The following is a 12,167-nucleotide window of genomic DNA, read 5'->3' as shown; positions in this document are numbered from 1 at the left end:
ATCCATTATCCATTATTCAGCATATTGACTCTTAAATTTTGCTTATCAGATTTATAGCTTTAGTTCCATGATATTCATCAGTAGTGAGTTACTTGTTTGGCAGGAACACAAGAACACCCCAAAAATGCCACCATAATGTGTTTAGAGGAAACCACTGCTTTCATTCTTCTGGAAAGCCACCACCCTGAGAGGATACCAGCTTTGAAGGGCACCCAGGGACAAAGCTGTCCCTACCTCATTAAGTGTGCCTCCTTCAAGAATTCACTCTTCTCGTGGTCTGTCGCACCCTTCTTCAAAGTCTGCTCAACAGAAAGCAGAAGTGTAGCAACATTTGGTCATCATCACCGTTATCACATGGCACTCAAGTAAAGCAATCAGACATAGATGTGGCCTTAAATACACATTATTTTCCTGAAATCATTTCAAAGCTGAGTTTTAAGAGATTTGCAAGAAACTGTGGAACCAAATACCCATATCAGCCCAACACCCATTTCTCAGGTAAAATCTCTGAGACAGATCTCTCTACTCATTCTGTTGCCAGAGAAATACACAGCTGTGATTACCTTGACTGCTACTTTGGATTCTCCACTTCCATCTGCCAGGATATCTACTGCAGTCCCTTCATATACTTCTCCAAATGCTCCACTTCCTAACAATTTGTGTAAGTTGAGTTTGTCCCGAGGGAAAGCTGGCAGTGATTCAATCTCTGCTTGAGAAGGAAGAGTGCTACAAAACAGCAATACTAGTCACTTGTTCATACCTAAGGATGTCTGAAATTCTATAAAAAATCAAATGAAGCTGGTACTATTTGTCTCATCAGGTATATTTAAGGGGAGCTCAGGTGAGGCCTGGATATTTTGGAAGTTACTGGAAAACACCAGGTGTTCTTTCCCTGTGCACTTGTGTTTCTTGCCAGGGTGACATGAAAGATGGGCTGGGGGCAATCCAGGGTAGGCTGCGTGCCAGAGGGGCAACATGCCAGGGCATCCTTTGGAGCAGACCTGCCCTGCAGCAAACATGCAGCTCTTAATTCTACCTTGAGGTTTCAGGGATGAGTGCCCTGATGAAAACTGGTCCAGGGAAGACTTCTTAGATGTTTTTGTCCTGAAAATACATTTGTTCTGAGGACATACCGTACAGCATAACAGGCATTGGCTAGTCCCACTGTCTCAGCCATTCCCCTGAGTTGATCTAGTTCTTTATCTTCCTTGATGAACACTATCTGTCCAGGCAAGGCCCGCTTTCTGGATTTCAATCTTTGCTTCCACTCTGGAATAGAAAAGGAGACCATTAGGTGTTTAACTCTGAGAACATCTCAGTGTGTGAGCATGCTGAAAGGCTACTGGTTTTATGTTATATTGTTCAACATCATCCCCCAACAGCTCATGTAAGCAAGTCATTTCCATCTGGTCATTTTTTTCCCACAAAGCACAGACAAGTGCTCATTGAGCTGACAACTCAGTCAGGTATCCACTTCTGTGTGTGACAAGACCCCAGGGGAAAGGATGAGGATTGAGAGGACAGGACCATCACATGTGAACATTTGCATCCCAGGGTAATAATTTCATCCTTTCTTCAGGGATAAAGCTTAAGAGAAAGAAAATGGGACTCTTTGTTAAATAAACTTGAGAAATATAAGGTGCAAGTTTTTATAAGTATTAGAGTTCCTTAAGCACTCCCGTGCTCTCCCTGCAGGTAAACAAGAGGAAGAAATGCCTGAGGATGGAGATAATTTCTATCCTGTCCTTGATACCAAAAATATAATTAGCCATTTCTAGGGCCTCAAAGAATGAAAACATACAAATTCCTGCTAGCTTCCCTCCTAGAGAGGGGGCACTTCCCTAAATCTGAGGCCAATCATGTCCCACCCTCTGAACTGCCTTTCACTGAGGCCTGGCAAACCAAGAGTAAACAAAAAATTCAATCACATACCAAAACTGAATAGCATGATCACAGCCAAACACAGCACAACTCCAATCACAGAAGTAATGGCAATTATGGTGCCCACAGAGATCATATTATCTGTTAAAGAGAAAGGGAAATTTGCTCAATTACTGTGCATGCATACAATGTCAATCCCATGGAGCAGAGCATGCCTGAAAGAACCCTTCAGCTGCCTGCTATGTAAAGTCTTCCACTGCACAAAGCTCTCTTGTGGGCTGCATGTGGATGCGCATTTGGTCAGACTAATCCTTCTCCCCCCTTCTCCAGGAATGGCCCCTAGACTCAGACCATTCCTGTGACCTAATTTATATGCAGAAATAGAAAATGCTGAACTTTTTGACCACTCAATATGGGATTTCCAAAAGCACTCACAAAGAGTAAGTCTAACATTCTGGCTGAAGGAAGAAGTAATTCTGATATCTTTACTCAGTGTGTGAGCTTGCCTTTTTTCGAGAATTGCCTCATAAAGCAGAGTGGCAGAGCCACAGAGACAAAGTGGTGTACATGAGCAGAAGCACTTTTCAGGCCTGCTGGTCTGAGCAAAAGAGCCTGGATGAGTACTAACAGCAGGGATCACCATATAAACATCACCATTTATTACCTGTTAGGGATATTACTTTACCTTTGCAGGAATATTGTTATTAAAATAGCCTATCTCTGTTCCAAAACTGGCATGACTATTTAACAAAAAAAGATTGGCAGAATACAGAAGTACAAGACATACCTTCACTCAAAATTATATCCATGCTAATATCACTGTATTCACCAAGTCCCAGCACATTTGCAGCTGCTGCTCTGAACTGGAAAGTTCCTTCTAAGTTCTTGGCCTTCCATGTGCAAATACTGCCACAGGAGCCATTGTAAACCACCTCCCACGTGGACTTCATATCACTGCTGTTGCCAGACTGTTTCCTGCAACATGCACAGCATGACATGGGAATGTCATTAATGCCACAAGGGCAGTTTACTGCTTCACCCCCACCCCATTCTTTGCTTCAATTTCATGGTTTTCACAGCATTTTTCTGCCTGCATAAAAGCTCAATCTGATTGTGAGACTTTGGCTACAGAGAAGAAAATTGTGCCATGCCATTTCAGCAGTGCTAGGAACCAACCATCTTTATCTTGGCATAGCAAATGAAATACTAAAACACTTAAGACACAAAAAACTGTTCAGTATATGCCTGATTTCACCTGTTTCAGTGTAAATCGCACATCCAAGATTTCAAAAAGTTCTCATTTAGTTTCCTGGGGGGAAAAACGGTGGGTTTTTTTCTACTGTGCTAGTGCTTTTTGCTCTTCCAGACCACACAGAGTAATTTAGTATCTGTTGTGCATCAGGTTTCACAAGCTAAATAGGAAGCAAGTCATTGGCAGTGAAGATACCAGCTAGCCACTTTCCCATAGTGTCTGCTGACTGGTGGGTGTATTTCTTCCTTTCCCCATTGGACTGAGATTGATTGCTCACAATAAATTCAGAGCTGATTATTCACCAACCAAAAGAAGACCATGTACTTAAACTTGAAAGGCCATATCTGAAATATCATTTCATGTCACACAACACCGTAATACATCATGTGAAATGACCTTCATGAGCAAGTCACTCATTCTCCCAAAGTACTTTAATAAAGAAAAAAGGCCAAATGCTTCTAAACCAGAAAAACATGAGAAAACTATATGTTCATGCCCTTGGTGTGTACATGTTGCCACCAGAGCTCTATGAAAAACAGAGGTTGCATAAAAGGGTTAGGCAAACATTTTCTAGAATGCTGCACAACTGATCTAACATTTTTCTACCTGATGTGAAATTCAGTCAAAAACATCAGCATGTGTACATTCAAACTGCAAGAGAAAAGCTTATTTCATTAAAAGACCACCTCGAAGATGCATGATTCCAGAGATGAATAAGAAGCTGAAGTCTGGAGAACACAGCTAATGCACAGCCCTGGCGCAGACCAAGGGATTGACCTTTCCTTACCCATCTGCAGCAAGTCAGATACAGATTGTCTCCTGGCATATCAAAATTATTGTTTCCTCAGAGCATGCAGGTCATGTAAGCATGCAGGTCCCTCAGGTCCTGCATGCTCACAGAACTGTAGGACTGTAGGAACCAGGAAAATATGTCTGGGTGAAAACTTATATAGGTAAAGCATTTCCAGCTCCAGAGTGTTGTTGGTCCTTAGCTTTCATAAACACAGAGAAAGAAATATTGGCTGAGTTTAGAAAACTGCTTCTCTCCATCAGTAATGACTTCAAGCAATCACTGGAATATTTCATAAGATGGACTCTCCAGATTTTAAAATAATGTATTAATTAAACTTTGAACTGACTGCTTTAAAGAAATCTCTCCAGAGTCATGGTCAAAAAATTAGAAGTTCAAAGTCACTGCCCACAGTAATATACTCTAATCTCCCCTTCCAATGCCAGCGCAGGAGTAAGAGTGAGCTGGCACTGTAGTGTGACATCAGTAGCCCAGGCAATCAGTATTTGATGACAGAGCACTTTAAAAATTGCGTAGTCATCCCATGTGAGTGGGAATACTTTATTTCTGTACAATATTACAACATCTTCTTTGAGACCTCTAAACACTAATATATTTACACATATATTTTAGCCAAAAATACATACTGCATGTAAGTTGAGATTTGTGATTTGAAATTATCTCTAAATCTTCTAATTTACTGACATAGATCCAAATACATAATTGTATCTCCAGATTGCTCTGAAAATGTTATTACTCTCTATTTTCCTTCTGTTTTTCCAGAATTTCTGGAAATTATGGGTACTTGGTTTATCTAAGAAAGAGATCCCAGTGAAAAAGAGCCTTTTGCATCATATATATTTCATTCTTCCCACTGGAGGCAACCTGAAGAGTCCTGGATGCCCAGATTTGTTCTGGGCTGCTACCTGTGGGAAGAGTGCCTCATGTGTTGCTTACCTGCTTTCTAAGAGGTAGTAGGTCAGCTTGCTTCCATTGTCATCAGCCTTTTCCCACTGTAGAGAGTTTTTGGAGTCTTCTGCTCTTTTAGGAACTCCTGGCTTACTGGGAACACCAGCTTAAGGCAAAGAGGGGAAGAAACACAACCCTTAAGATGTGTTTGTAGCATGACAAAAGGGCTAAAGGCACAGAGAAAATCTGATGCACACACGGGTGTTTAGACATACAAAAGGAAGGAAGATCTACACTAATAATCTTCACAGAGAATGAATCCTTGGCCTTCTCTTCGTGATGGATAAATTCCAAAATTTTTACTCACATGCAGCCTTTCATCACTAATGAGTTCACTTGCATTATAGGCATTTCATTTCAGTTCCCCTCAGTATTTCCTCTGCTCCACTTGGAAATGAACCTCATTTCTTTCCCCCTAGTACTTCTGAAGTTATGGTATTGTGTTATTAATTTTTCAATCACACAGAACTATTGAGTCTTAGTATAAGAAAATTGCCTGCTAAATTTTTGAAAATATTATGTTTAATATTCATATCCTGCAAAGAATCTTAAAATCTTGTTATCCTGTGTTAAGCACTTACCTGTAGTTTTAAAGCTTGTTGAAGAGGAAGTGCTTTTCACTCCTGTAACATAAACTACTGTTACTCTTACAAAGTAGTTGGTCCAAGGAAGGGTTCCTGTGAGGTTGCACACATAAACAAGACTTCCTGTGCATGTAGTGTTTGCAGGAGAAAACCAGTCACTTTTTGTAGGCCACTAGAGAAATAAAATATCATTATGGTCAACTTTCTTGCTCTGCTGGAAGTGTGTCACAGTTCTATTCCTGGGTAGATTAACTACTTTGCCACCTCTTAATATCATAGTGGAAATATGACGCAGGTGCTCTTTTGACCATGGGACTTTGTCCTCTCAGAGACCAAGGACACAAACCCTAATTTTCTTCTTTGTTTTCAGGAGATCTAAAAGTCTTGGCAGTAACAAAGAACAACAGATTAAGTGCCTGCTTTACACAGCCAAAAGGAGCCTTCCCCTCATATTTCTGGATCATCGTGACATGCCCATGAGTTCAGCTTGCCATGATACAACTGAAAGGAGGTGGGTTAGTGGAATTGTGATGTGACATTTATTTTAGGGTAGGGAAATGCTTGGTGTAGGTCTATTGAATCTGATTCTCTATAGTAAAGAATCTGCATGATCCCGTTTTTCTGCATCCAGTGGTTCAGGTGTTGAAGTTAGGAGTTTCCATGCATGCTGCTCTCACTGCAGCACTTACTCCTTGGATCTGATCTCCTCTGTGTCATTTTCTCCTAACCTCTATCACAGGAAAATAAAATCCAGATAGTAGATTGTAGCTAATATTTATTGCTGAAAACACTTTTCCTCTTTTTCTGGTGCAGGGCAGACATAGGATTTGCAACTGCAAACCCAGTTGGGGCAGGGCAGTGAGGAAACAGGGATAGGACTGCTGAAACAGGAGACTCAGAAGGAATTCTGGTGAGGTCATCCAGGATGTCCTTTGGCACTATGGAGTACTGAATGCTACAGCTGCACTCCTCCTTGTTCCTGGCAAATGCTGACTCCATCCTGCCCCTGCTGAGCAGCTAAGACTGACATCACCATGCCCAAATTATCCACTGAGACTCTTCATGTACATCCTGCCACCCACCCTGTCCTACTTACCATGACAGAGTAGGTTAAATTTTCTCTGACCTGAAAAAAACCCATCATAAAACTTAGAGGCAGTTTTACCTTACACAATTCAAACCAGAAGCTTGTTTCATTGATGTGCAGAGGAGCTCTCCATTCTAGCTGGAAACTGGTATTTCTGGGGACTATGTTGATAGGTGCAGTTGGAGTCTCAAAAGTTTTTGCAATGACAGGGACACTTTCAGAAAACCAGTTCTCATCAGGATGAAAAGCAAGAACCTAGTAAGGCAATAGATGAACAGCACAATACCACAGCATTTGGAAAGGCAGCTTTGATTTAGCAACACCAAGAGTTTGGAAGACTAACCTTTCAAACAAGATGGTATTCAGGCAATAGAGATATAAGTGTTGAAAGATTTTGCCCCTCAGAGCTGCAAGGTCATATACCTTCAGGCTGAAATTTCATGTCCAGGAGTACCCTTCCTCAGAGACCCTTCTTAGTTTCTCATCTCAGATTTCTACCAGATCCCTTCTCTTTCCAGATCTTTCTTAAGTGCCACATGCATTTACATAGACATGCAGATGTCACATCGCATATTAGGCAGTGTTTTAGAACCACAGAAACACAAAGTAAAGAAGTGCCTTAGCACACTGCTCTTCACTAAGCCACAGGCATATATGACCTGTTAGGTATGCATACTTGCATACACACATACAGGTATTTAGGGGTGTGTGCATATATATTCCCCATTATATTATCCAAATAATTAACAAAAGCCCAGAATCAAATTAGGACCTATGGATCCCCTCCTGCCATCATCTGGATGATATCTCAACTGTGTAAATCACTCTATTTGTGATACCCAGTGCACATTGTGCATACAACATATTTGCTCGGTTACTTTTGAAAATGTCATTCTGATCATAGACCTGCTGTCCAGAGATATCATATACTATTGCTTTTAAGCCTTCATCTGTACGTTTTGTCCTTACGAATCGACGTTGCACACTTTTATTTGTCTACTTTACAGAAGAGCAATCTAAACATTTGCAGGTTGAACAAACCAGCAAAACTACTTCAAATTATACCTTGAATGAATTATTTGTTCCAGGTTGGAGCCCCCTGACAGACCAGGCAAGCATCCCATTTGAAAATTCAATTTTTCGCAAAGGTGTGGCTGGGACAGGAGGCAATAAATTGACAGAGATTTGATAGCGGATGGATTCTAGAGGTCCATTTGGCTTCAGAGGCTCACTCCAAGATATATTGATGGTAGTGTCAGACAAAACTGATGTTTTAATAGTGTCAACTGCCTCTGGTACTGAAAAAGAAAGAAAAAATAATCTCCCTTTTTGAGAAGTCAAGAAATGTCACCAAGGAAAGAAAAGAAGGATATAAGTGTATTAATATGATTCATTCACAGGACTGAAATTCTACACATGTAAAACTCCTATTCTAGTATAGTCAGTCAGTTGCAGACAAGTTCAAAATAGTTTGAGAGACATTCAGTAACTTCTTGGCTATCCTAATATGCAAACAGACAAAAAAAAAAAAAAACACAACAACAAAAAAACACAACAACAACAACAACAACAACAACAACAAAATACCAACAAAAAAAAAAACTCCAAACCCCAAAAACCCAAGCAACAATAGGAAAACAGCTGCTGTCCTATACCTTTACAATTATAGTCATATCACTGAATTCCTGCTCCCTCTCAGTTTCCTAATCAGGGTCTCAGATGTGAGTTTAATATTATGCTTATTTGAATATGCACAGAGAAAAAAATAACTGTGTTTTATTCCAATTGGAAAGTCTTTTCTTGAACAGAAATTTATGAGGGCAGAAAATCCAAAACTAAGCATTATTTCCCATCATTTACATTTTTTTCTCAGAAATACAGAGTCTGGATGAGCTGTGTAAGGAAAAAAACTGGGTTGTCAGATGCCCATACCAGCTGGTTACCCACTAATTGTTCTGGAAAAATCAACCCTTCCTTTGGAGCTCTAAGATCACAGACTTTGTAATGGTATATGGCATGTCCCTACTCTGCATAAAAAAATCCTTTATTTCCTATTGAGCTGTCTAGATAGGTAAAAAGTTAACAAGTTATTACACTATTTATGTTCCCAAAATATCAAAATTATGAGTCCATATGTTTTAATTCATATCCTAGTAGCAAGACCACAGATTACAGATGCAGAAACTAGACTACGAAAGAAGACAAATTCCTCATTTGTCTAGCTAAAACATATGTGGAGTAAGAGTGACACTCTGTGGCAAGAGCAATGCATTAATTGTCTTCCTGGTTTTTTTGCATTCCCTCTATCTTACTATTTGATGGAAAGCACAAATTATTCCAGGCTTCTTTCACTTCATTAGAGAATTGAAAAAAAAAAGGCAGAGGGAATTCACACAGCTTCAGAGGTGTTAAATAGTGTACACACTTCAAGAGGCTCTAGCAGCATCTGATTACCATTTAAACTGGCAGTTACATTCATGAAATTGAGAGCATAAGTGTCAGGACACATATAGCTTCTATTTACAGCTGGCTGGAAGTTTTTCAACAAATTGTGTAAAGCTTTGAGTGCTGATACAAATACCTATTCAAAATACTCAGGCTTTGTAGGCTGGGGTGGGGCGAGGGGTTTTTGTTGGTTTGGTTTGCTTTCTGTCTAAGATTTGATTTTCATCCAGATTTTTCATTTTGTCCCAACTAGAGAAGCCTGTTATGAGTTTCATGTTTCATTATAACATGAGACTAAAAAATTCCGTTTGAGTGGAGCAATCCAGTCTCCCGTTTCCTATGCTACCTTTATGTTTCATAGTACATTGTACAATGGTGTACACTGCTGCAGGATGGCACAGTTTACCAAACAAAAAAGTAACTGTGTCAATTCTTTCCACATCCAAATAGTATTTGATGTTATTCAATCAATGTGTCACACAAGTTTTATATTACAGATGTGGAATCCCATGCAAAGAATTGAAGTCTATTGATAGAAGGCTAGAATTGTTGGCTGTTTTGGGGAGTTTTGTATATTTGTTTTTCTCCATAGACTCCATAGGAAGGTAGAATCATCAAGGTTGGAAGACGCCTTTCAGATCATTAAGTCCAGCTGTCACCCAGCACTACCACTGTAACCCCTAAACCACATCACCCAACACCAGGTGCCTCTTAAACACCTCTAGGGATGGTGGCTCCACCACCTCCCTGGGAAACCTATTCCAGTACCTGACACCCAAACAGTGTAAACATTTTTTCTGATATCTAATCTGAATCTCCCATCTCAGATAAAGGCCATTGCCTCCAGTCCTCTCACTGCAGGCACAGTAGAAGAGACTAGCTCACAATTTTCAGAGATCCACATAGGATCAATTTGCTTGATAGTACAGATGCTAAGGGATCTGACTGTCGAGAGAAAAAAACCCAGCACAGTTGAACTAGAAAACTTTCAAAGTATAGCATATTTGGATTCCATAAGAAGGGTGGCAATATGCCTACATCTCTTGTTTCACTTTCATTTAAAGGATGAAAAGAAGTTCACCTTAAATAGAGGGTTTTTAAGGGGAAAAATATGCCTGCTCCCAGGACAAAAAACAGGAAATGATCTGTGCATGAGAAGCCACTGGTGGCACAGAGGTGATGCTCTCCTCTGGACAATGGTGGCAAAAAGAGAGGCTGATTATTCTATAATGAATCTTTAAAGAAACCATAGAGTGCATCCCTAAGGAAAGAAGAAAGGAAATCAAGACTCCTGGTACTTGTTGTCAGGTATTCCAGATAAAATGTTTTCTTGGACAGAGTTGATTACTGGAGGAAAGAGACATTGAGGAAAATAAGAAAAACACAGTGGTGACTGTTGGTACTTCAGTTCCAGTTATTTCATCAACTTTTGAAGCAGCCAAAATCCAAGGAGAGGCAAAAAGAGGTAAGGGAAAACCTTAGAAGTCCTGCTGCTTCACTGTGCAGTCTGTAGAGCTCTGTGTCAGCCACAGCCAGCCCTGACACAGCCAGGCTGAGGGAGCCTGCTGGGCTGCTGTTTTCTCAGTTTGACTCCCTTACCCTCTCTCAAAAAAGAACTGTTCCAACTCTGCAGGACAAGACTCAGGCAAGAAAACTAATGAAGATGGGGGCCACAGCATTCCCACACCTCAGTGAGTTCAACAGCAAGTGTCCCTAGGTACCTCTTCCCCAGTCTCAGCAAAACACAGATATGCTGTCATGTAGACTTGGCTATAATTCTGACTCTCTGATGTAAAAATTAACTGAGGTGCCTGATGGCTTCGCAAGTGAAAAATTTATGTAGATCAAGCTGACACCAGGCAGAACAGAGGAAAACTGGCACAACAGAAGACAAGCACTATGTAAACTATGGGGAATAGCCACCTCCCATAATGGCTTTCCATGTTTTCAGCAAGGGAGTTCAGCAGAAACACTGAGAAAGTTATCTGAAGAGGAGCACAAAGGCAGCTCCTCATAAAGACAAATGTGCATGTACAAAATTACACATGCAAAACAAGAAAAAGTGCTGAGCAAGGTAGTTCTATTGTGTTGGGTGCAAAAATATAACATGCACCTTTGCATGATCCTTCTCTTTCTGGAAGACATCAAGAGCTTCAAGGAAACTGGCACAGTTGCTGCCCCACAGCAAACAGGTGGAGTGCAGCAGGAAATGAGTATAAGCATCTTCCTGCCCTATCTGAGGTATTTAGAAGCCCGGGAGGCATCTAGCTCAGACTGTAGTATTCTCAAAGAACAGGGACTGAAAGGGCACATCAAAATTCTTGAAATCAACTGAAAATGAGCGTTTTCATTCAGGCCAAAAGTAAAAAATGAAGTGTTGTCTTTCCAGCCTGGTTCACAGCAAAATAAATCTGCATTACTCTTAGGAACAGCAATTATGAGAATGACATCAAGCCAATGGAAAAATTCTTAATGCTGAATGAATACATAACACAGATATTTAAACATACATAACCACACACACATTCAAAAATAACTTATTTAAAGATGTGGTCCAAGGCAGAAATGACAACTATTTAGTCACTTTTAACCATAATTTTTCTTTCCCCAGGAAGACAATAAGCCAAAGCATTAAAGAATATATACAAATATATTGAATGAACCTTACAAATTCATCAAATCTCCTTGCGAAGACCTTGCAAAGATCGACATTTGTTATATTTTAAGCAGACTATTTTCTGCTTTCTGATTTACAACCCAAACTTGCATACACCTTTCTCTAACTGAGATGAGAACTCTGTTCAAAATCAGAAACAAACCTCCATATAGAGTTGTACCAGCTATGCCTTCTCCCACAGACAGTGCTTCCTCATCTGAATAGTAGTTTTTCACTGCAACTTGTATGGCATAACTCGAAAATGGCTGTAGGTTCTCTAAGACAGCAATAGGATCCTGGTATTCCTGTAAGTCAAAATGAGATAATGAGCATGCATTCTTAGAAAAGAGAGTCATACGTCAATCCAATCATCTGTCAATGAAACGTGTGTGTTAAAAAAGTAATACAGTAGTGTTTGTGTATTGTAATATACTTCAGTGTTTAAAAAAAGAATGTTAGAATCACAGTTTCGATAATAGGTCCCTACAGAAAAAAAAAAGCAC

At 40.1% G+C, this 12,167-nt stretch overlaps 1 protein-coding gene across 1 annotated transcript in view; it reads right to left on the bottom strand.

The window, feature by feature from the left end:
* The window catches only part of ROS1 (ROS proto-oncogene 1, receptor tyrosine kinase), a 70,046-nt gene that overhangs the window by 21,272 nt on the left and 36,607 nt on the right, over positions 1-12,167 (bottom strand). The window contains exons 29-38 of the mRNA XM_083858097.1: positions 11,828-11,969; positions 7,629-7,861; positions 6,642-6,818; positions 5,474-5,648; positions 4,881-4,998; positions 2,669-2,856; positions 1,933-2,022; positions 1,134-1,269; positions 564-726; positions 235-299 (exon numbers count right to left, since the gene is read on the bottom strand). Of these exons, the coding sequence (XP_083714223.1) occupies positions 235-299; positions 564-726; positions 1,134-1,269; positions 1,933-2,022; positions 2,669-2,856; positions 4,881-4,998; positions 5,474-5,648; positions 6,642-6,818; positions 7,629-7,861; positions 11,828-11,969 (1,487 nt within the window). The remainder of the gene's footprint in view (positions 1-234; positions 300-563; positions 727-1,133; positions 1,270-1,932; positions 2,023-2,668; positions 2,857-4,880; positions 4,999-5,473; positions 5,649-6,641; positions 6,819-7,628; positions 7,862-11,827; positions 11,970-12,167) is intronic.

The sequence above is a fragment of the Zosterops lateralis genome, assembly GCF_965231275.1.
Source record: "Zosterops lateralis genome assembly, chromosome: 3".
Classification (NCBI taxonomy): Eukaryota; Metazoa; Chordata; class Aves; order Passeriformes; family Zosteropidae; genus Zosterops; species Zosterops lateralis.
The sequence above is the reverse complement of the archived record's forward strand: the minus strand, read 5'-3'. Positions and strand labels throughout refer to the sequence as shown.